Source organism: Cavia porcellus, unplaced genomic scaffold, assembly GCF_034190915.1.
Source record: "Cavia porcellus strain 051 isolate PalLab524CR breed Dunkin Hartley unplaced genomic scaffold, mCavPor4.1 scaffold_9, whole genome shotgun sequence".
Lineage (NCBI taxonomy): Eukaryota > Metazoa > Chordata > Mammalia > Rodentia > Caviidae > Cavia > Cavia porcellus.
The window spans coordinates 54,674,930-54,700,335 of NW_026947492.1; the positions used below are offsets into that span (position 1 = coordinate 54,674,930).

Sequence of the window (25,406 nt, forward strand, 5' to 3'; positions counted from 1 at the left end):
TGACTGACAGCTTTGTTTTGCCATATTTGACTGTATTCTCCCCCCCTTCCCCAAAAGTAATAAGCACTAAGGAGTAATGAAATCCAAAGGGTGTGAATTTTGTAGTAAAAAAGAGAGGGGAAGAAAAAAAAAAGAGAGCTCTAACGGATATAACAGCAAGTGTGTTTAGGGGTGTTAAATAGCTGACTGTATCAATGTTTGTGGATCATTGAACACAGATGTTTGCAGTCTACCTGTTTGAATGTCCACCTTGTATTCTTTGATACTGTGATTTGAGGAACTATTTTCAAGATGATAATATGTAATATACTAACAGGTGATTTCTTACTGTTATGGTTTTTTTTTGTTTGTTTGTTTGCTTTGTTTTTGTTTTGTTTTGTTTTGTTTTGTTTATGTAGTTCTGTATTACGTGTACCCTTACACCGCTTTGGTTTGTTTTGTGTTTTTCTCTTTTTCCTCTTAAATAAAAAAAAAAAAAAAAAAAAAAAAATAGGCCAAATACTTCACAGTAATGAGGTGATGGGTGTCAGCACTCTCTGCAAGTCTTGTGTGTAGGGAAAAGACTGTTGTGAGAAATAACATGGATTACAATCCAGCTTCTATGCTGTGCCACTTGGTTGGTTGGTTGGTTGGTTGCTTGGTTGCTTGGTTGATTGGTTTGTCTGTTTGTTTTAGTGGTTTAATGGTCCTGGGGATCAAACCTAAGGACTTACACATATTAAAAAAGCATTCTACCACTGAGCCACACCCCAGGCCCTCTGCAACTTTAAACACACTGCTTAATTTTCCTAAGTTTGTTTCTCTCTCTGAACAATGGGGATAATAATCCTTCTCTACAACCTGTTATGTAAATCATGGATAAAGTACATTCAACACAGTGCTGGTCCAGAACAAGTAACATGTGATTACAAGTGCGTGTCCTTATAAAGTAATTACATTTGTAGTGTACAGTAACAGATACTCAGATGCAAAATCCTGCTCTGTGGCCATGCTATCTCGTCACCCACCCCCACCCCCACCATCATCACATGTACACCTAGGTGGAGCTTTCACAGCTGAAATCCAATCTCTGTACAACCCTCTGCAGTAGATACTTCTTGTGTCCTCATCCTACAGATGAAGCAACTGAAGCCTGGAGAACTTAAAAAACTCCCAGGGTTAACCAGCTTGTAAGTGGTAGAACTGGGATGGACACTCTGGCACGTGGCTGCCAACCACTCTACCAGGCTGCTTCCTGTTGTTGTTACTATTCTTGATATTAATGGCACTCAGAACACTCTTCAGCTGCCTTATGTGTGCCTCTGTCACTTTCCAGTCCCTTTTCCTCATAGGTCAGCCTCCAGGTTAAGCTGTAAGAGCTTCACTCTTTTTAAGACTCACAGATATGTGATTAGTTGCTCAGCATATGAGCAGTTAACTACCTGGGGCCACCTCTGGGCTTTTCTCTGCCCAGCTGACTGTGTGATATTGGCCAACCTTTTGGACCACTATAAACTCAATGTCCTCATCTGTAAAGTAGGGATAACAGAAGTGTCTACTTTATCAATTTGTTGTGAAGCTTCAAAATGGATATGTATATATGCACAATGTGGTACAGCATCTGGCAAAGAGAAAGTATCCAATCAACACTAGCTCTTGTTATCATTGTTGTTATTATTAAACAAGTTTGATTTCTCTTGCTTGCTTAAAATTCCTTTGAGAGTGAAAGACTCAGTTGCTTGGGCAGAAAGTCAGAGGGTAGTTTCTTTCAGAAAAAGTATAAGCTTGCAGAATGTAATTACTTAACCTTTTTTGAACTTCTCTTTTGTCATCTGCTAACTAGGGGTAATAAGATTAATTCCAAGAGTGATTTTCAGTTTAAGGAATCCAGAGAAGGGAATAGGTATAGTTGCTGAATTCTATGAAAAGCCTTTACTGGATTGAAACTCTACCTATTTCTCCACTTATCTCTCTACTACTTTCCTTAGCTCTATTACAGCCTTATTTCACTCTTAATCCTCTTAATTCCCTAGCAGCAGGCTGCTCTTTCCTACCTTTGGGCCTTGGCACACGTGGCTCTCTGCCTGGACTGAGGAACCAACCTACACCATATGCACACATGTGCACATGGAGGCCCAGCAATACCTTAACCCAGTCCACTCCAAACTCACTTGTAAGTTTCACTTTGTCCTCTAGGAAGGTGCTGTTGGGCCCAAAGGCTTCACTCATTAAGGGCCTGCCCTGTGCTTCCTACTTTCATAGCACTGTGGGGCATTTGCCCCTTCCAAGTTTGCTTGACCTCTATACAAGAAACTTATCAAAGTCATTAGGGACCCAATCTGATTCCCCTCTATAGCTGTACTGAGGTGTTAGTTGGAGACCCTGTAGATCTGCAGGGAACTGGCTGGGCATAAGTGAGATGCAGGGTACTCCCAAAGGATGCTTGACCTTCTTCTTTGAATCAACCAGAGACCAGAGACAGAGTATAGGCAACACCCCCGCATATGCACACACCAGCTTCTAAGACCACTGGATTCATGGGCTCCGTATGCAGGAACATCCTAAATGCATTTCCTACCCTGCAGGCACCCCTCCCCCTCACTTCCCCAACAACATGAAATCTGAGACAAATGCAGTCCATGTGTGCTCCTTCCAGTCACTGGGACGCATTTCTCAGCCTCTGCCCAAGAAATGGCAAGAACTTGGTAGACAAGCATTGCCCAGGGCCTGTCCCCTAGAATCCAAGACATTTTGTTCTGGTGTAATGACCAGGCTTTGCTATCCAAAAAATAGGTCTAAATATGAACTCTCAGACAGCGACTGTTAAAACTTTAGCCTCCAAAGGTACATTTTTCTGTCTCCAGATGAGCCTTTTTTCTTAAAAGAAACAGAGCTCTCCAAGTCCTTCTTTTCCAACCAGTACCATGGATCAGGGTGAACAACCTTCCCAGGAGACTTTGGAGATCAGGATGTTTCATTACTTAATTGTGCTAATTTTTAGTTCTATTTCTGGTACCCAAATTCCTTACCACGAAGACAGTAATCTCTTCCATGAGATTGTGGAAAAGCTTAGATAAAAGTATAGCAAGAGTCAAGCCTTCCCTTCTTTCCTTTTTCTTTTGGTTTTTTTTTTTTTCATTTTATTTTTGTTTTTTGTTTTTGTTGTTGTTGTTGTTGTTGTTGTTGTTGTTGTTTTGTCAGTTCTGGGGTTTGAACCCAGGACTCCTTTGCACTAAGCTACATGTCTAGCCCCTTATTCATGTATGCATGCATGCATACATACATACTACAAGGTCTCACTAAGCTGCCCAGGCTAGGCTTGACCTTAGGGCCCTCCATTTCTCCTCCTAAAGTACTAGGATTACATCATGCATCATCATACCTGGCTCTTTTCCTTTCTCTTCCAAACTAACTGCCCTCCATCTTTCTGGAGATCATTTCCTTTATCAGTAAAATGGGAATAATGTCCTAGAGGTGCCATATGAACTAAATGTGATAGGTATGTAACAGTTGCTTTTACATAGACTACTAGCTTAGGAAATTTCATGCTTGGCAAGACAGGGTGGCATGGTAGGTGAAGTATGGGCTTGGAGTCAAATGTGGATTTGTGGTTTACTCCTGTAGATCTGAATCAAGTCACCTGGTGTCTCTGTGCTTGACCTTATTCATCTCTAAAAGGAGACTTCTACACTGGAAATTCCACCTGACAGTGTGATAAGTAGAATCTTGCCACCTCATGTCTCCAAAAATAAGCAAAAGTATATCAAAGTCCTAAACTTACGAACCCAAGAATAAGAGGATATCTGGAAATAAGGTCATTGCATTTGTGACTAGTTAAGATGAGCTCATCCTGGAGCAAAGCAGAACCTAATACAGTATGAGATAACCTTGTAGGGATACAGTCACATAAAGACAGAGTCACACAAAGAACATTTGTGACATCAAAGTCAGAGACTAAAGCAACTGCAGAAAGCCAGGAAGGGCAAGGAGCATTCCTGGCCCTGCAGGTGCCTTGATTTATGGATGTCAGCCTCCCGAACTGTGAGGCAATGCACTTTTACTGCTTCCCGAAGGCCAGTTTTCTGTGGAGTGAGAGAACAATGCTCATGTGCACACTGAGCTCCTGCAGACTGCTCAGCACTGTGCCTGACACACAGAAGAACTCTGGTTGGTGTCTCCTGCGTTCCCTCATCTTATCATCACAAAAGCTCCTTTATGTACAGAGTCTAGTGTAGGAGAAACGTAAGCCTGTGCCTAAAACCTCCTCAGCAATCCCTGCTCTGAGAACCTTCCTATGGGGACATTCCCAGTTCAGGGAGGACAGAGTCACTGGGGAACAGCTTGCACAGACATTCCCACTACCTGTGTAGTCTCTCACTGTTTTGTTTTGTTTTGTTTTCTCCCACTGGACTTTTTTTCAAGATTTTTCTGGATTGATGGAAGAGGAATTTCTTGGTCCTCTTTAGGTTTACACTCCCTCCCCGCTCCACCACCACCACCAAAAAAAATCTTGCTGGAAACTTTGTAGACCTGTAACGGGAATAAGAAGGCATGGTACGTGAAGTGAGCTCAGGGATGCTGCTTAAAATCAGGGTATTTAAAACAAAAAACGGCATTCACCAAAGAGAAGCTATTTGAAGAGAACACACTTCACTGTATGCTTACATTCACACCACATGGCTTTCTGTTCTTTTTAAAAACTTTGTATTGAGGCAGTATAGTGATTTAGAAAGTTCCATAAATGATAAAAGTACCACTCTGGCTTTATTTTGCTTGCTTTTCATCTCCCAATTGGTTTCTGCCCAGTTCACTGGTTACACTCATCCCTGACTCCCACACTCAGACCCTCTGAAAGGCAGAGCAAGTCCCAAGGAAGAAGTCTGGCAGGGCTCCAGTGACCTTGCTGTGAAGCCCAGCTCCACACCTCACTGGCTCCATGTCTTTAGGCAGGAGCTCAACTTGAACATTGTACTCATCCCAGGCAAGCAAAAGATCAGGAAAGCAAATCCATGAATCTACAAATGTACATTCTCATGTTCATTACCTCATTCCATCCAGGCTATTTCGGTGAGAAGTTTGTGGTCCTGAGACCCCACAGATCAAGGGTCAGCCCTATCTAGCACCTACCAGTTGAATGACCTTGAACATATTCTCTTTGACATTTCAGGCAACTGGAGAGGGTCTTTTGGAAGTATGAGGGATAATTGGCATGACAAAAGCATCTTCCATGGTGTTGAACACACAGTAGGTACTCAGTTAATATCTGTGACCTCCTCACGTGCAGACACTGGTGCTTTTCCCTCTGAAGTTCCATTTGTCTCTTTCCTCTGGACCTACCACCTCCACCGTCCCTTGAGTATCCCTCCATCCCTCCACCTCCTCAAGTGTCTGAGTAAGGGTAGGCCTGACAGTCATTTCTATTCTTCCTTGGTCTTGAAGCCTGGAGTTTGGCAGATGGGTAAATTGAGTGGGGGAAGGAAAATATGAAGAGATACATCCCTAGGAAGTAATAAATGACTTTAACCAACTGTTTGAAAGACTTCCTTAATCAAATGTCAGTGAAAAAGTGCAGAGCCTTGGTTTCTCTGTCGAAGACAGCTCCTTGTGACCAGATCCCAAGCCTGCCATAAATTTCAGTGGTACTTTGGTCACAGCAGCCGTTTAGAGATAAGCCAGCTTGCTTCATGCCTTCCTTGTCTGTCACATCCCATGAAAAGTGGCCTCTCCATCAGCCCCAGCCAAACTTCCAGAGGGATGGATGAGCCACATTAAACCCCACTGGACACAGCTCTTGAGAAGGGTTGGAGCCATCTATGAGAAGCCTGGAGTCACAGGTGACACTGGGGGAGCTCAGTAGGTCTCACGTTCAGGCTCCATCTTTGACCCCAGGTCCTCCCTTACCAGTCTTTTCTGGGTCAGGCATCCCTGATCCTCTGTGTAAGGAATGTGTTCCCATCTCCTTCAGGTGCAGGGACAGATGTCCCTTCAGGAATGAACTGATCTTAGTTCTGTGTCTCTAGTGCCCATTTGGGCAGCACACACAGACAGCCAGGGTGCACAGCCAGAGTTTACCATCAAAGGGAAATGAGGCAGCGTTACACCATTGAGCACCTGCTATATGACACGCATACTCTCACTTAGTTACTTCTCTATAGAATGCTCTAAAGTAGGCGCAAAGCCTGAGGCTTCCAGGGTTCTAAAAGATGAAGCAAGCTGCCCAAACAATAACCAGGCTGAAATCCAGATCTCATGTACTGCCTCTTCCCTGAGTTAGCCCCCTGTGGGTCACCTCACCTCTCTTCAGTTTCTCTGTCTGTGAAATGCAGGTGAGACCATTACCCCACCCCCATATAGTATACCCACTACTCTGTGAGCTATGGACACCTGGAGACGAGAGGGACTAGTCCCCCTCTTCAGGGACTTGGCTCATGACAACATGTGTGCACAATGGTGTCAGTCTTGCCAATCTATAATCTGGGCTCTGGCAATGTCTCAAGGTTCATCCCTAGCATGCCCTTGCTATGCTTCTCCAGCCCTGTTAGCAAATGTCCCTCAAATAGACTCCATCCCTCAAATGGACTTAGTCCCTCAAATGGACTTAGTCCTCCTGCAAGGGCTCTTCCACAGGACATGGCAGAGGTTTGCATGGCTCCCTTCTTCATTTACTTTGGTTAAATGTTACCTCCTCTGAGAAGCCGCCCAGGTTACTCCATTTAAATTAGCACACCCATCCCATCACTCTTGGCACTATACCCACTTGACTTTTCTTCATAGCAGTTCTCTCCACTCAATCTCATTTTGCACAGATATTTGCTTTCTGGTTCATTAATTTTTCTCTCCCAGTTGAATGTAAGTTTCTGAAGGTGAGGATTTGGTCTTGTTTGCCTATCAGTAATGGTTACAGCAGTGCCTGGTAAAGTAGGCACAAAATAAATATTTTAGGGAGAAAATAATGAAAAAACTAGGTAAAGGATCTGAAAGACCTTTCTCTAAAGAAGATGCACAAGTGGTCAATAATCACGTGACAGATGCTCAGCATCATTAGTCATCAGGAAAATGCAAATCAAGCCACATGAGATGCTACTTCCACTTTAATAGCTGAAATCAAAAAGTTAGGTAACAACAAATGTTGGCCAAAATGTGGAGAAATTGGATTCATAACATGCTGTTAGTAGAAATACAAGTTGGCAGAGTTTGGAAAATTGTCCTGCAGTTACTTTAAGAGATCAAACTGCATTTTCTTACAGGCCAAGAGTAGTGGCACAAACTTATAATCTCAGAGATCTGGGAGGCTAAGGTAGGAGGACTGTAAATTAAAACCCAGCGTGGGCATTACTGATTTAGTGAGACTCTGTTAAAAGAAGGTCCTGATTCTGATTTGTGCTCCAACATAGGTGAATGTTGAAAATCTTATGTTCAGTAGAGAAGCCAGACACAAAAGGACGCATATGATTCCATTACGTGGCACATCCAGAACCAGCAACTCCATGGCGACAGAAAGTAGATGAGTGATTGTCCAGGGCTGCAGGAGTTTGGGGCAATGGGGAGTGACTGCTAAAATGTGTGGGGATTCTCTGGAGGGTGATGAAAATGTTCTAAGCTGGATGTTGATAGTTGCAAGTGAATATAGCAAAAATCATTAAATTGGGGGCTGGGGATTTAGCTCAGCGGCATAAGCGCCTGCCTTGCAAGCAGGCAGTTGTGAGTTCAATCCCCGGTACCGATAAAAAAGAAAAAGACAAAAAAAAAATCATTAAATTGTACACTTCAAAGGGGTAATTTGCATGATATGTTAATTACATCTCAATAACATTGATATGATATCATAAAAATAAGAAATGAGTCACTGTTCCCAGTGACTAGACCCATGTCAAACAAGAGGACTGTGGGGTAGGCCGACCCCACGAGAAGATGAGCTAGACGAGGTGCCAAGAAGGAAGGTACTCCAAGGACCTGCTTTCCCAGGCACGCAGGGGAGAGCAGAACTCCAGTCTCCATGAGTGCATAAAACGTTTTTATGTTTTCTAGTTCTTGGGAACCCTTGAGAAGGAAAGTTGGAGATCAAATGACCTCAGGCTGAGGAATTTACGATGTCCTGCTTTCCAGAGACCGTTTTCCCAGTATAAGTTACAGAGACAGACAACCTGGGCCCGCTTCCGAAAATAACCAGAAGGAGAGTTGACTTAGTGGGAGCTGCCAGGCACAGGGAGGAAGAGCCACAGGATTTGCTAGGCTGGACAAGGAGGAGGTCACCCAGGACCCACGGCTCCTTGGCACCGCTCAGGAGAGTCCCAGGCAGCAACCATCTTCAAAGCTGACTTCTGTCTGTGCATTTTCTTCTCCTTCAAATAACCTTCATTGTTGTTTCAAATTTCGCCATCACACTTTTTTCTTGAAAATAAAGGACAATATAAAAAATAAATAAAATGATTTCCTAATTCTTCTGCTATACAGTAACTAATATTAGTATCTGTTTTGTAGATTGTACACACTCATTTAAACAAAAGCCTGAAATAGTTTTCATAGTTTGCACCATGCTTTTTTGGTATCCTATTTCCCATATCACTAAACTGCTCTTTAGAAATGTGGTCTATAATTTGTGGTATATGGATATTTGGTAATGGTTACATTTTCAAAAATTAGGACTGTAAAAGATACATTGTCATTAATCTCTCTCAAAAATACTCTCCTTGCACTGTGAATACACTGGTCCCACTGTTCTTTCACTTTCTGAAGCAGTCCAGAAATCCTCTTTCCTGAGTGTCTTTAGTTGTGTGGTGTGGCTACCTTGACATCCTGAATCAATTCAGAATGCTCACCTTCACAATCATTTTGACTTGGGAAAGAGCTGGGAGTTGAAAGCTGCCAGGTCCAGTGAATAGAGGAGTATACACCGCAGTGTATTCATGAGCTGCTTTTCCATTGGATGGCAAAGAGCAGCATCATTCACTGTGACTTTTTTTCACACCTTATAAAGACAAGAAGACTTTCAGAACTGCTTGAAAAAGTGACAGCAACAATGGCTACATGTTTTCAAAGGGAGAGGAGGTATATTGAGGGGGATTAAAGGCAATGTGTCTTTTACTGTAATAAACTTTTTAAACTTTTGCTGTATGTTTTGATCACCCCTTGTATGATAATAGCTCAGTGTTACTGTGCCTTGTTTATATAATTAGGCATTTACTTTTTTAAATGAACAATGCTTATTTAAAATTTTAAATATTTAAAATTTAAATTTAAATTTTTTAACATTTAAAATTTTTTACTTTTTTTCTATTGTAAAATTGTGATCAATGTCCTTAAAATGTTTAAAAAGTCAAATTTTAGATGAATTTCTAAAGAAGAAATGCTCAGGTAAAATCAAGTTATAGCTGATTATAATGCTAGTATCCATGCATGAAATCATGTTTGTATTTAAGACCAATATCTCTTTTAGTACCTATTAAATACCAGATACTTTTATACTTACTGTTTTATATGGTGCAGTAGTTTTCAAAAATAACTTTGAAGATACAAAAGTGCCATATATGCTCACCATAGAAGTTTTCAAAGGTATAAAACCATACCAAAATTCAGAATTTCTTGTAACAGTGATATTCATTAGACTTTTTAATTTTAGACCATCTTTTTTCCGGTACATTTATACATATTCCTTCAGTAAATATTTCATCTGTTCTACTGGAGGTATTGAAAGTCTAATACCTCCAGCAGAACCCTGCATTTTTCCATTCATACCTCCATTCACACCCTGCATTTTTCCATAATCTCCATTAATCCTCAGGACAACCCTTGAGATGTAGACTAATTTTACTCCCATCTTGCACAATATTGGGCCACCAAAGAACCTTAGATTGTGCTGATCTAATAGAAGGATGATAGAGCTTGGTTAGAACATGAGGGCCTTTGCTGACCCTGTACTCAGATCCTTTGACCCCAATCGATTACTGTAGATCTTTAGCCTCTTATGTGGAATTTAATCTACACTTACTGCCCCAGAACAAGGTAGTCATTTAAAGAATTGTCCAAATCAAGACATTTTTACAGTAGAGGGGAGCATACTTATTAATCAATACAGAATAATAGATGTAAATTGGAATAAGCCAGAATGTTTGATCACTGTAGATTTTCAGACTTCTAGCTCTTTTATATGTTTTGCAGGAATACATTCCAATAGATTTCAAATAACTAGAGGAAATGATTCTCCAATCCTTTGCTGATTTGAGACTCTGAGCCAGGCTAGGACACAAAAACAAGCAACATACAAATAGTCTGTTCAAACAGCACACATGAACAAAACTCACAGGACTAAAACACAGGCCCTAAGTCCACTGAAACAGAGCCCCTACATTTCTAGCAGAAAGAGACCTCTATTTTCTTCAATACCCTTGCTCTGCACAGAACAATGACTTCAGTTATTTGACAAAGCAGTTGGATGAACTGTGTTAGTGCATGAGAAGAAGAGTGAGTTTGGTTTTCAGCAGAGGGACTAAAGGATGAACCCAGATGCCCTTCATTAGAAGGATGGACTGGCCAGTCACCACTCCATGAAGAGTAGGCATCTGTGCCAGTCTGGAAGTCTGATGGCTTGGTTTCTAGGTATCATTTATAATAGCTGGGAAGTGATAAAGCATTTTACATATAGGCTTTTAAATTACAGGCTGCATATTAAAAAGTTATCAGGTCGATAAAAAGATCAAAAAAGGGGGGGCTGGGGATTTAGCTCAGTGGCATAAGTGCCTGCCTTGCAAGTGTGCAGTCATGAGTTCAATCCCTGGTACCGATAAAAAAAAAAAAAAGTCATCAGGAAATTTTTAATAATCTAGAGAATTGAGGCCTGAGATACAGCTCAGTGGCAAACATGAGGTCATGAATTTGATCCCTGGTTCCAAATAAATAAATAAATAATCTAGGGAACTGCCCAGGAAGAAATCTCCCTCCTGGTAGTCCAGGGCAAGAAGTCTGTTTTACAGATGGGGACTTGTGCTTTCATGTTATATATGCATGCCACACCACCAAGTTCCCTCTCATAACCTAGATGAGGCTTAATGTAGATCAATACAATTCCATTTGGAATTCAGATACATTTCTCTGGGCTGCTGAGCAAAGTGTTAAAAAGTGCATTTTGTGAATGGTCCTTCTTTGAGAATAATAAACGTGTCCTTCAGGTAGCCCTTCAAGTCTCATGGCATATCCTGGATGTACTCAGAATCCAGAATGCTAGAAAGTTCTTGAGAACTGACTTGCTCTAATTATACATTAGATTTCAAATGAAAGGAAAGCTACTATCAGTTCATGCAAAGGTGTAAGTCACTGAAATTGTTCTTTCTGCAGATCTCAACATTGTCTTGTTCTGTGTTGTCTTCATACACTACAACTGTTTTCCTCTTTTTTTACACCATCAAGGAATACATATTGATAGAAGTGTCATTGGCAGACATCCAAATCTGTCATTGTTTCTTCCCCCAAACCACCGTGTTCTGTCTATGACATCTGGAGGGATAGTAGAGGGCGTCAGTGTTAGTGAGCCTTTACTGTGAGCAAGCAGGTTGGTAAATTACTTATTCATCAATCTCTCAGCAAATCTTTGTGGTGGGTAGTATCACTCCACTTTTCAAAGAGAAAAGCAAAACTAATGGAAGGGACTTACCCCAAGTGACATAGTCATCAGTGCAACTGGACTTTGACTCTTGGCTTGCCCAGTAAAAAGAAGGCCATGGTTTTTTCTCTTTGGTTTATTTCTCCAATGACAGTGCCTTTGCCATCCCTATGCCTGGGTTCTACAACTACGGAAAAATAAGTTCACTTCTCCAAGCCTGAATTGCTTAATTATAAAGCCAGGCGTTCTGGCACATAACCATAATCCTAGCACTCCAGGAGGCTGAGCAGGAGGATCATGAATTGAAGCCCAGCTTAAGCAATTTAGTGACTCTTTATCAAAATAAAAACTAAACATGGGCTGGGATGCAGCTTAGAGCAAATGCCCTGGGTTAAATCCCCAGTAGCAAAAAGAGAGGGGTTGCTAATGATCATCTGATCACATTGCATTTCCTAGAGAAAGCTCAAGGGCCACTGTGGGAAGAAGGAATAGATCAAAGTGCAGCCCCTCACCAGTCATCCTTTATCTCTTTCATACCCTGGAATTTTACTTGAGATTTTCTTTATGAAAAATAAAAAGCGGTTCCTCTGTGACGAAAGGTTTGGAAAACATTGATCTAATCTCATAATTTCATTTTTTCAGAGTAGACACGTGCCAAGTGCTCCACATTTGTTTGCTTATGAACAAAGAATGCATTATTCTCTTTTTATAGATTCAGAAACTGGTCCCAAAACAGGTAGGAAACTTATCCCTGCTCACACAGTCAGAATTCAGTAGACCCAGAATTCCTCTCCAGGGCTTTTAGACTCTGAATGCCTTCCATGGCCACCTGCCGCTTCCTATGACCTGTCCCCCAATGCACAGGGCCTCCTGAGCCCACCTTTCCATCTGGTATAGCCCAGGCAGCCAAATACAGATCCCCAGGCTTTGATTGGCTCTGCTGGCTCAGAGGATGGGTGCCTTCATCCCTAGGGTTTCCTGGCTGTGCCACTGTGAGATGCTAATTAGAAAGATAAAAGTCCTGCAGACCAGGGAAGAGCTGAGCTACTCCACAGAATGGTCCTTTGTACCCAAAATGAAGCTCTGTGACCTTGGATCCCTGAGACCAGCTCCCTCCCACAAAGCCTGGGTCCTGGTTCCTAAGTGTCAAAAATTTCTCCCAAGGGAATCCTGGACAAAACAGAACCCAAAGCAAGAACACTGTGTTCCAGATTCTACAAGAAGGCAACATTTATTGTAACCTTGAACTTGAACTGTTGCCTCTCTTTTGTCCTGAGCTTGATTTTATGGAGAAAAGAAAGTGAGTTTTTCTACCATCTTGATGCTGTGAAGAAAAGATCTTGAGAGCATGTGCCTGGCCTCCTAGACGAGATGTGCAAATGTTTGCCCTGCCCCTTACCCCAGCCATGCAGGTGTCTCCCTCACTTTGCTGCCTCCTTTCTCTATCCTTAGCCACCAGAAGCAAGTGCTTCGTTCACTGAGGCCTCCTCTCAGGAAATTTGGATGGCTCTCCCAATCCTCCACTGACCCCCTTGTTTGTTGGAGTAGAGTACAGGAAGAGTCATTTCAATCACACCGTTTCTTCTCATCACAAATGTGACCCAGTGGAAGTATCTACACTACACAGATAACCAAGAGACATGGATGGCACAGCTGAACCCCAGGAATCAGGCGTATCTTGCCTCCATGAGCACACATCTGGGCCCCACTCACAAGGCAAGCTCAGATCACCTGCACTTTCAATATTCTAACTGAGCCAAGCCCTTTCTCTGCTCCTGGAGTTGCACTGAACCCCAGACCTCCTCCGCTGCCTGCTGCTCTATCCCTCCTCTGCCCACTCAGAGCACCCTGAACACTCTCTTCCCCTCCCACCAATTCTTTGGGGCTGTGTCTTGCACTGTATCTCCTCATCTGCCTGAATCAGTGTTTGGAAAATGTTTATGGAATGAAGTAGTATTATGGTACTTTTACAACCACCCATTTTTCTCTAATAAAAAAGAAAAGAAAAGATAAAGTGATCCAGCAGTGCATGCATTTCAAGCACCCATGTGTTATGTACCTCATAAAACATACCCTGAAATTTGAAAATTGTGAGTTAAAACAATAAATATTTCCTACTATTTTCTTGCCTCATACATTATAATTCAGTGCATCTTGTTTAGTGATCACTGAAAGTAAAGGCTGCTAATGAATGAAAGGAAAGGAATTAACATGTTCTCACTAATATTCATACTTTATAGAAGATTCTCATGCCTACAAAGGGTCTGGTTCCTTGTTAGAGGCCTCGGATGTTAGTGACCCATGTTCAGAGCAAAGCAGAGCCTGAGGAGAGGCCATGAGATTGGCTGAGGAAGAACAGCCTAGCATGAAACCTGGGAGGCAGTGAGGCTGGGTTCAACCCAGGGTCCCTGAAGCTCATGATGGAACCATTTACTTCATTCTGGAACTATTTACTAGGTAAAGCTTGACAGCTTTATTCAGGAAGAAACTGAAACAAGCACCATGGAACAACATATCATGTTTCTTAACTTTGGACTGAAATTCTAATGACTCAGCGTGGTATGGTACTGGTTATCCCAAGCTCATCAGAAGCTCTGATTTGAGATTAAAAGATGTCTTTACTTAATAAAAGATGAGGAAATGTGTGTATATTTACTTAATAAATGCAGCCTGGTAGACAAAAATCTTTCCAAAACTGGGACTGGAGGGAAAGGGGAGTCATGAATGGGACTCTTGTTGGTATGGTTTTGATCAGTTTAATAAACATTTGGTGAGTGCTGACCACAGGCTCCTACTGCCTCATGCACACTGTGTGCTCACATAGTATCTTTAGTCTTCACAGCAATCTTACAAAAGGCAGTGGATAATTTACAAAGAAGGAACTGGAAGTAATTTCCCCCAAATCATGTAACTAATAGGAGGCTAGAGTAGGAAGCAAACCTTGATTCTGTTGAACTCCAAAGCTACTCCAAGAGTATAGCATACAGTAAGAATTTACTATATATTTTTTATGTAAAACAGACACAAATAACTGCAAATATAACAAGGTAAATGTAATGTCAGACAAACAAGACAAAGTTCATCCAAAAAAAAAAGAAATGCTGAGCATTAGAGCTGCCTGGTAAGTGGTGTCAGGAGGGAGAAGGTCTCTCATGATGAATTGGGAATACTGTTCTGGACAGTGGAATCATAACCCAATTTTTTAGAAAAATAAGCCAAAACACAGAGGGTAAAACAACGAAAAGATTGTACTTTAGTGGTTGATCTCTGCTGTCTCAATTGCATTTACTGAATTTCTAAAATAAACCTTCCCAAAATCACACAAAGCAACTGTAGGCAATATTGTCCTACACAGTAAAGCCCAGGGGTGTCATTAGGGTTCTGGGGCCTGAAAAATCTTGCAGGATTTTGTGACTATGAACTGAGTGGGCTTCTATTGCGTGGACAGATCACAAAAAGCTTTTTCTTTGCCCCCAACAATCAGTGGCTCTCTGTTCTCCGTTCCACTTAGGGCCCTGCCGGGTCTTATGATGGCCCATCTGGGCTGTGTTATATTTCTCAAGGTCCAGTCTCTGTGAAAGGATGGATGGATATGATTATGGTATACATCTCCTATCAGACAAGGTGGGAGAAAATAAACAACCTTTGGTGTCAAGCGGATGATTGTCTTGTACTGTATACTTTTTATATGTCTGTGCTTATGTTCTCTCTCTAGTAAGCAATGTACTGCACATGTTGAAAGGTCAGCCACAGACAAGAATGCAAATTGTCTGAGCTGAAAGATCTTGTCCTAGGCCATTGTCTCCTGCTTCTGAAGTGTTGGGAGTTTGCTCATAGAGCCATGAAAAGCTGGGACCTTAGCGCCATGACATAAAAGAACTCATAGAATGGTAGCACCCTAATTTATAGATTGTCACATTCAACTGTTAGAATTTAAGGATCCTAGATCCCTGGATTAATCCATTTAACAAATATGTCTTTAATACCAAGTATGTACCATGCTACATTCTGGGGATAGTGAAGTGGACAAGACTTCTAAGTTTTCATATGTTTTCAGATAATGTCAGTATTTAAGAGTCATAAAACGTTAAGTTGTTAGAGAAGTAAAACACTAGTGTGTTGAAATCCTAGAATGCCAAAGGGAAGCCTTAGCGCATTCTCTCCAGCTCACTCTGGCTTTTATGAGGCCCAGAGCTTGTTGCAGGCATGTTGGATTAAAATCTCACTAGTAAGAACAGCATTCAGTTCGGTGACATCACAGGATGGCCTGCTTAGAGGGCTCAAGGATCACCCTATCTCGGCTGCTCATTTTACAAGTGAGGCCACTGAGGCTCAGAGAGGAGTAGCAGTTTTTTGCTCCATAACATAGACCAGTCAGCAGTAGATCTCAGGTTTCTGTGCATATCTCAAAGAAGAGGCAAGGCAGCTAAGGCCTCTGGTGTTATGGAGGTGCCTTTTGCGAGCTGAGCAGACTTCTGCAGCTCCCAGCTCTTCCGAAGGAGTTACACAAACTTTCTCAGCAGAGTCAGCGACCCTGCTCTCAGATCACATGTGCAGTAGATCGCAAAGTATTAGGAGAGCTCCCCCTATGCGTGTTTTATTTTGCACCCCCTCCCCTTGTGCCTTAAAATCAATTTTCATTATTTTTTTCTGTCTGTGTTTGTCTTTGTGGTTCGCAGGTGCGCCCTTGCATTGTTCATCCGCTTCATCAACCCCTATTGAGCAGTCCCCCTCCCCGCCCCCCTCCCCTCCGGCCAATGAGAGCCAGAGGCGGTTGCTAGGCAACGGTGTGGCCCAGCCAACCCCGGACTCAGACTCTGAGGAAGAGTTTGTCCCTAATTCATTCTTAGTTAAAAGTGGCTCCGCCAGCCTGGGGGTCGCAGCGAACGGTAAGTGTCTTTCTATCTTCCTAACTTTTGTGGGTTTGTTTCTTGTATTTCCTTTCGTTGACGATGCCTGCTCAGGCTGCTTGCAGGGGCAGAGGGACCCGGTGCATGGTGGACTAGCGGGGAGTGTGAGGCCTGGGCGGCTCCTGTGACTGCAGCCCAGCTCCAGCTCCTGGCCAGGGGTTGCGCCACGGGGGTGCAGGAACGTCTGGGGTTGCTGCTCCCCCTCCCTGCTGACAGACATGAGCAGGTAAATGCAAGACTAAATTGCACAGACAGGCACCAGGAGCACCAGGTAGAGAACAAGACAGGTAAAAATGTAAACATAAACACAGAGGGAAGAATGGTGTCCAAATATAAATAGCACTGATTGGCTTCCTGCTGTGTGCCAAGAAGTGAGCCAGAGATTGTCACCTGTTGCTTTTTTTTTTTTGGATCATCTTCACTACTGTACCAATAAGACCTATAGTGTAGAGTTTCCACTAATAATAAGAAAACTCAGAAAATTTCATTAACGGTGAAGCCCAGCACTGGCTCATAAAATTCTGGACCTTCACACAGCCTAGAGTAGGAGGGCACTCAAGTGCCAGCTAACAGCAGGGTTGAACGTTAGCTAAGATACAAGCTGTTTTGCAAGCTTCCCTGGCTTTCCTGAGGAGAGTAGGTGGGCAGAGTTTTGTGGGAGGGCTCTTGGATGAGGATAGGATCAGGTGAGACCCTGATCTCATGTTCTGTTAGACCTGTGCCAAAACACTTGCCTTCTCTGTTTGCTCCAATCCTTCTTTGCTGGGATGTTCTGCAGGGGCTTCAAGCCTCTAAGGTAGATGGGAGTGGATGGTGAGATAACCTGAGATCATTACTGTGCCCCCAAGTCTTCATGATTCTAGGGAAAGAGAACAAATGAGACCTAGACCATTTACCCACAAAAACAAAACCACTGTAGACTGTGTTGATTTGGCAAATGTTTATTTATAATCCCTTTGTGATACAAAATTCCAGGTCAAATTCTAAACACGGAGACATTCAAGAAAGGATAAGGCAAGTCCATGGCAGAATTGAGTTCTGCATTGACTAAAAATTTATCACTGGAGGGCCGGAATATAGCTCAGCAGCACAAGCACCTGCTTGGCAAGCACAAGGTCTTGAATTCAATTCCTGGTACCAAAAAATTTTTAAAAAGTTTATCGCTGGAGATGTTGGACAAGTCTCACTGTCTCTCCAAGCTTGTCTCCTGAAGCATAAGGTAATCCATATGTGAAAGTTCCCATGCCTCGCTAAGTACTGAAATAAGCTCCAAGACAGTCAAAGGGAACAGATCAAGACAGCCCACCATAATAGAGAGGAAGAAGCCTAGTATGTCGGTGACCTCTGTGCAGCCTAGGGGAATTAAAATTATCTCCTGGAAGAGTTGCTAGTGGGTCTGTAGAAATAAGATAGGTGTACCAGGCAGAGATCACCACAGACATTACCCAAGAAGAGCATTCGGAGCAGCGAGAAAACACACACACAGACATTTGTGTGGGAGTCTAAGGTTCTTTAAACCGGGACAGTAATAAACAGCATAGAAGGGCAAGATGGCTGTCTGGCAAGTCACCTGAGCTCTTCTAGGTACTCCAGGCCCCCCACACAGAAGGAAGATTTATTACCTACTCCCTTCCTTGGTCAGGACCTCCCCAGCCACTGCTGCCTTGGGAAACAGAGAAATCTTTGGCCTTTCTAGTTCTCTTCTGACTGGCTTTAAACTCCGTGTTGTCAATTTTCCAGGGTCTACCCCATCACACTCCCAACAGGGGATGTTACTCACTGGGTGTTTACGGTCACTGCACCATGTCTCAAACAGAGTGAAGAAGAGGAATCATGGGCTACAGCAAGGAGAGCTGGGCTCCCAGCCCACCTCTCTGGATAGCTATTTGTCCTTAGCAAATCAGTGTTACCATCTAGGCCTCAGTTTCCTCATCTTGCCACTGATCAACCAATTCCTAATGTACTCTGACTTTGTGAATGTTATGTTGGTGCTGAAACTTGTTCCTGCCAGTAGCCTGCTTAAGCTTACTGGAAAGGAAAAAATTATCTACCTGTATATCATACACACACACACACACACACACACACACACACACACACACACATACACACACTCATGTTCTTTGCTTATTTCTGAATAAATAAGCTTTACAGGTGAAGAAAAAAAGCAAGAGATTATGAAGCCTGTAGCCTCTTCTTTTGCTAATTAGCCGAGCAGGAGCAATTGCTTTGCTGCACGTTCTGAGGCAAACTGAGGTGCTATTGCATTATTGATGTGCAGGGAAGATGGGAACACTTTGGCTTACAACTGTCTGCTCAGTTCTGCTGCTTTGTGGTTCTGCTCCCCTCAGGGGCCATGAGACGCTTTGAATTCCTTCTCTGGGGACTTGATCTGCACAGCACTCTAACGATTGTTCATGAATGTGCCTGTCCTTTGCCTGATGGGAGAGTCTGGGTGCTCACTGGTCTGCTGTTCTAGAATTGGGATCCTGAGAGAGCCCAGTGCATCTCGGTAAATAGCTGGACCTGATCACCTATCCCCTGACACCACAGGGGGTAGAGAGGTCTTCCGCGGGCCAGAAGACCTGCTAGTGTTGGCATGAACCTAGCACTACCAAGTGACAGTGTGGTCACACTTTGTGGGCCCGGTAAATGTATATAAAGCAGTGATGTCAAACCTATGGCCTGAGTGTTGTTTTTCCTTTTAAGACAAAAGATGTTATTGAATGAGTTGTTCTTTCTAAACTAAAACCTCAATATTCAGGTTTAATTACATGATGTGATAAATCAGTAGGTTGTGCGCTATAGTCTGGGCACTCGTCTCTAGAAGGTTCACCATCACTGGTATAGGGCTTTGTTTAACTTGGGGTGGCATATTTTAATACAATTATCTTTTGTGATTTTGCTAATTATAAAAGTGTCGATGCTTATTAAGATTCAGCAAATCCAGAGGGTAATATGCAAACCTCAGATCGGATCTCAGTTTCACGATGCTAGGCAAGGTGCCTCACCTCTCAGTTCCTCAGTTGCTCCCTCTGTGAAATGGGGAAATCTGCCAAGGTAATTATGGAGCTCAGAACTGACAAAGCTGGCCAAATTCTCTAACTCCACATCATATACCAGCCTCCAATGTAAGGCTTTGGAGACCTCCAGAAACAGACAATGCCTGTAGGGCTGCTTCCCAGGCGACTTCATTCAGAGTGTATTTTAAATGATAAAAGAGCCTCTCTGGCTCCTGGAGGGTGGCAACTCCCAGGCTTCCCGCGGGGAGCTGACCTCTAGGAACCAGCTTGGGCTGCCTCTAGCTGCTCCTCTGGAGACCCTGGCCCGCAGCTGTGTCAACTCCAGCCCAAGGCTGGATGCTGGTTTTCTAGGCCTGAGAACCACCCTGCGAAAATCCCCATGTAAAGTGCACAGAGAACACGTGGGACTGCGCAGCCCGGCTCATTGTCCCCATGGAAAAGAAAACAGGGCAAGTAGCTCTTTCTGTCATCACAGCCCTAATCCTCCCCCAAGGGCACACATCCAGAAAGCACTGAGGTGTTCAAAAAAGATTTCACCAAAATATCAACTGGTCACGGTTGAAAAGCTATAGAAGTGGCTGGGATTAAGTAGGTATTTGTCCCTACCCCATAGAAACTTTTCAGAATAAGTATTAGATGTTTCATGAATTATTCTAATCTCAATTCTGAAGTGAGGAGGCTTTGAAACTTTGGGGTTAGTACTTCAGAGGGTCAGAGGGTAGAATCGCTCAGAGAAGGCTATGGAGGGTTTCTCAAAACCGAAGGGAATTAGAATAGGTTAAAAAAAAAAAAAGACAACTGCTGAGTTCCTTCTGGCCATTATCTGTGCTTCAGTTTATGCGCAAGTCACTGTTCAGGAAACTGAGGCTCACTGCTCGTAGTTAACGGGCATGACAGAGACTCAAAACCAAGCCTGCTCCATGCCAGGGCCCTTTCTTCCTTTCCTTTCCTTCCTCTCTCTTTCACTCGTTTCTTTTTCTCACTCCCCCCCCCCTTCGTCTCTCCTTCCCTTCTTTCCTTCCCTGTTTCTTCTTTCCACACCTTTGGTTTTTTGTTTGTTTGTTTTTTTTTTTTTTTCCCCAATAAGGGATTCTATAATCTCTACATCCTCCTTCATAGGAGGCTGGAGAAAATAAGAGGAATTCCACCAAGAGAACAGCAGGTTTTAAAAGAATTCCTGGCTATTGACTTTGTTACCTCATAAACCTTAATAAGGTTCATTAGAAACATTTTAATTTCATGGAATCATTGATTCGTCTTATCTACCCTGTGACATTATCTGTTTTAGTCTCATTAAAATAATAAAAGTCCAGAAAGATTAATTATTTCCTGTAAGTCACACAGCTCCTGAGTGGTAGAGATGAATTTGAACTCTGAATCAGTCTGATATCATAATGTGGAATCTTTCTTTTCAAGGATGAATCAGATTAATATAGGGATGATATAGGACTTCCAAATAATACAAATACAAGGGAAATAAACTCCCAACCTACTAATCTGCTGGATGTCCAACACTCTCAGTGTTCTCTAAAATTGAAGAATGGAATTTCAGGAACAATGGAGGTTAAAAGCAGAAAATATTTGCTGGAGGAGAGAAAGCTTGTGTTGAAGGAGACAGAAGAGTTCCTTCCCAGTGGGTTGCTGGGGACCCCAACTTCTCAAGGGAGTTTTACTGAGCAAAACCTTCAGGTGCAGATGGGATGACTATAAGCAACTGATAAGATAACAAGTATAGTTGCTTAGGTAACATTGATCCAACAGAATATCACAAGGTGGGTATAAGGTGGGACAAAACTATAATTAACCAATAAGATTAAAAATATAGTCACTTAGGTAACATTGATCCAATGGGAAATCATGAGGTGGGACAAAACTATGGTCAACCAATAAGATTGTGAGTATAATCGCTTAGGTAATATTGATTAAATGGAGAAGCAATTCACATGGTAAGTGTACACGGCCACCAAAGGGGGCTTTCTTTTTCTGGAGGGGGTGGGTCAGTGACTCTTCCTGGCACCCCTCCCAAGGTGATCGATACCTACTTAGAATACTGATCTCTGTTGTTCATCCCTAGGGGAAGCATGTGGGTGTAGTTGGTCTATCTTTTGTCTCAAGGTCTGGTCTTTTAACAAATGCACCTCTACCCACAGTTGTAATGTTTCTGTACTGACTCCTTTGAGGGCCCAGCCCTATCCAACTGCCTATAATATTTCTATTTAACTTAGCTGTCTGTAATAAGATCCGATAACTTAAACATTAAATTTTGTTGCAGTTTCCTGAGAGCTTTTCTCCCCCACCCCACTCCAACTCCAGCTCTGGGCCCTTCTCTCGTTAGGAAATTTCTCACTGGTCAGCATCACTGCTGTTTGGCAGTTTCATTGACTTTCTCGGTCTTAAGCAGCTGGGATTATTTTGTTTTGACTTCCAATCCAGTGGAGGAGTGTTTATTTTTCTTTCTAAATGGGAAACACTGCTATGTATGCAAGCTGCTTCTAAAAGTGTTTTCCTAAAACAAAACAAAACAACAAAAAAATCAACTTAATTTAGAACCTATCCAGAGTCCCTGGGGGGTGTCCACCAGGGTCCTTTTAAGTCAGCATGTGAAGTCAGAAGACAAAATGATGTGTGTTTCCAACAGTTGAGCGGAGTGAGAATTTTGCCTGCCTCAACCGGTGGCTTTTCTGGAGCCTGTTTAGCTTTTTTTCCCTACAGCAGTTACTTGGGTCTGCTTGTTAGCAAGTTTGGAGGGTAAAGAACACTGGGGCAAGTAAAGTTCTCAGGCAATTTGTTACCACTTCTTTCAAGTCTGTTGTGTTGAAAGACCTGTATTAGTAAATAAATTCTTGTGGCACCAGCTTTGTAGAAAAGTTAAGTTTCAAATCCCTGGTAGCAAGAGAAATTGATTTCTTTCTTCATTCATTCCTGATGACATTTTAAGTATTTTTCAAAGAGAAGAAACATGAAACATACTCTGAGAGACCTTATTAAAAAAAATTTAAGTTTTTGGGTCAAAATCCTTTAAGTGAAACTGTCAGAATCAGATATATTTCAGAATTCAGACATTTTCAGATTTAAGAAAGTAAATAGAGTCCATTCTTCCTGAAAGTCCCACAGTAATCAAATATATTATTCTCTCTTCAGTGAAACATAAATAGTTATTCTAGTGGGATTTTAAAAACATCAAGCCTTATGTAAATTCAGATTGGGTTTTACCACTAAATTGGTAAAGCATTTACGCTTAGAGCTTTGGGGTTTTGCAATGGAGGCTAATAGTAATCATGAATTGTGCCCTCTGTTTAAATGGGGGAACCTGCCCAAGAGATAACTGGAAAACCTGAAAGCTAGACCAGTATCTGCCTGAGAAGCCTTGCAGAGCATTTTGTTTTTCTAGTGCACTTCATCTCTGGAGAGCCAGGGCCCCCTGCTGCACGAGTGAGGGCTGACCAGCTTGCAGGCCTGGAATTGCAGGAGGCAGGAGGCTACCTGGCCATCTCTCTGAAGTCTAGAAACTCCACACAGTACATTCTTAAGAAACTCTTCCCTGGAGCCAGGAATTTAGTTCAGTGGTATAAGCGCGTGCCTGGCAAGTGCAAGGCCTTGAGTTTGATCCCAGTACCAAAAAAAGAGAGAGAGAGAATAAAAAAAAAAAGAAACTTCCTGACAGCCCCTCTGATATATGGTCCCCTTTCTTTGATTCCCCACTGTCTTCTGTACAATCCCACCTGGCCCTGGTTATTCACATGCCTGATTGTCTGGTCCTACACTGATTCTTTAAGATGAGCTTTGGTCACACTGTGTTCCAGATCACAGTGCCTGGCACCTAAGGTCACATTGCAACTCATTACCGAACTGAAAAATAGGTTGATTTCGTTTCATCCTCCTTTCCCTTAGCCTCTCTTCCACACATGCTAGCAGGAAAAGTATGCTGAGCACATGCGTGGTAGGGCTGTGGAGATTCACTGAGAGAAGCGGTTTGCCCATGTATGAAGTTAAGGTTCAAAGCATGGCACAGGCTCAGGACCCTTCCCATTCTACCAGGTGCTCCTTTAACCAGACAGGCCCTCACCTGTGGCCTCCCACCAGGGGCAGACCATTATGCTCCCTAATTGGGGGCAGTGGGGATGCCCTCAGAAGGGTCACTTCTGTTTTATATAGTTTACAAAGCCCTTTTTCATGCATTACCCCAGGCAAATTCTAGTGGTTCTAATTTAATTGCCACATTGGCTTTCTAGGAGGTAAGGCTTCTTCCTGACCTTGCAAAATAAACAGGTCACACTTTGAATTAATATAACCTAACATCCTGGGAGAACCAGAGCCCTCTAATTAGTCCCTCGCGTGACTGGATTGCAGACTCTTTGCAATTCCTTTTCCATTCATTTTCCCAAATACCCGTTGCATTAAAGAGTATAAAAATAACATTTTTGGTGTATGGCTTTGATTGGATCTAGGAATTCCTAGACCACCCTTGAGGAAGGTACATTAGCTACACGAACCGGCTTTTTCCATCTGGAAACTAAGCCTGGTTTGTGTCCCAACTGAAATGTTGCTGGCCTGCTCCACTGAACCTGTGTGGACACCAGACCACATCTTACAGCAGCTCCTGATGCTGGGGTCCAGAATGCTGCAGAGGCAGCTGGATGGAGGCCAAGGAGAGCTGGGAGATGAGTTTAACTAACATTTGTGTAGCCCTCACAGCCCAAAGCTTGCTCCCACTGTCATCTCCCTGGATCCACAAAACAGCAAGGCTGGCTGGAAGTGGAGGTTGGTAAAAGCTGTATCTTGGAGGAATCAAAGAATAGGCAGAGAGGGGGCAATGTGGCAGAGAGCTTTCAATCACTGTTGGATTTGCTCACAAACAGTTGGCTCATCTACATGAACTCAGATGTCCAATCAGGAGCCTTCCTTGGAAAAACCGCCACAGAATCCCAACCCAAGTGGCCTGGAAGCCTCCCTAAATGCATGGCTGGGGACAGGATGCTTGGCTTCTGATCCCAGTTATCTCCAGCCTACAGTGTCATTTTGAAAGCGTTTTTGTCCGCTGACACCCCTGCCACCAGTGTCCTAGTGAGAAAATTGGACTCATTCAACATTTCCCAAACTAAAGTGTCTGCCTTGGAAGTGTGTGGTTATGAGTTCGATCCTTGGTACCGATAAAAAAAAAAGCCCAAAAAACATTTCCAAAACTATATTCCTCTGTGTGTCACTGTCCTGTTCTATGTCATAGCCATGTATCCACCTCCACTATTATTTCTGTTTCTTTAAACTGCCTCTTTTTCATTTTTTTTAATTGAAGCGAGTTTACTTATTTGAAAAGGAAATTGTGTATCATATATGACTTACTGATATGTGTGCCTTACCATAAATAGAATATAACTGTAAAAATAAACAGAATGATCACAGGTGATCACATTCTGGTGAGGGAATGCCTGCTCAGGGTGACTCACCTGTCTTTTAGAATTAGGAACACTGACAAGTGTTAGATGTTAAAAACACATTTGTACCAAATCCAGACTGCCTCCTCGACACTGCTGAAAGAAGCTATTGCTACCTGTGACCAATCCTCACCGGACACCATAAAAATGATGCCTACAGGACCACAGCTCTGCAGCTCTGTCTGGTACAAACCTTGGGCTTTAATGTTACCCCTCCATAGCTTGCTTACCTTGAGAACAGACACTTCCTGCTGCTCTGGAACCCATCCTCCTTACCTTTTCTAGACAAGGTCTTTCCAGGAGCATCTGCTCCCATCCTCTGCCCAGTGATAGGGTTTTTGGCAGGATAAAAGGGAGATTATAAAGTAAAAATAGCCTTTATTCTAAGGACATGGAGAGAACTCCACAACCGCCGGGGCCTGGCTTTCTCTCTCTGCTGGGACATACGTATAATTTCCAATTGGAG

At 42.8% G+C, this 25,406-nt stretch overlaps 1 protein-coding gene across 20 annotated transcripts in view; it reads left to right on the top strand.

Annotated features, from left to right (window-relative positions):
* Tenm4 (teneurin transmembrane protein 4) overlaps positions 1–25,406 on the top strand; it is a 2,788,855-nt gene that overhangs the window by 2,492,226 nt on the left and 271,223 nt on the right. For 19 of the 20 annotated variants that reach the window (XM_063256396.1, XM_063256398.1, XM_063256401.1 and 16 more), the window contains one exon: positions 16,255–16,464. The exons of the other annotated variant lie outside the window; for it this stretch is intronic. In XM_063256396.1, coding sequence (XP_063112466.1) covers positions 16,255–16,464 — 210 coding nt within the window. The remainder of the gene's footprint in view (positions 1–16,254; positions 16,465–25,406) is intronic. 20 annotated transcript variants of the gene reach the window in all.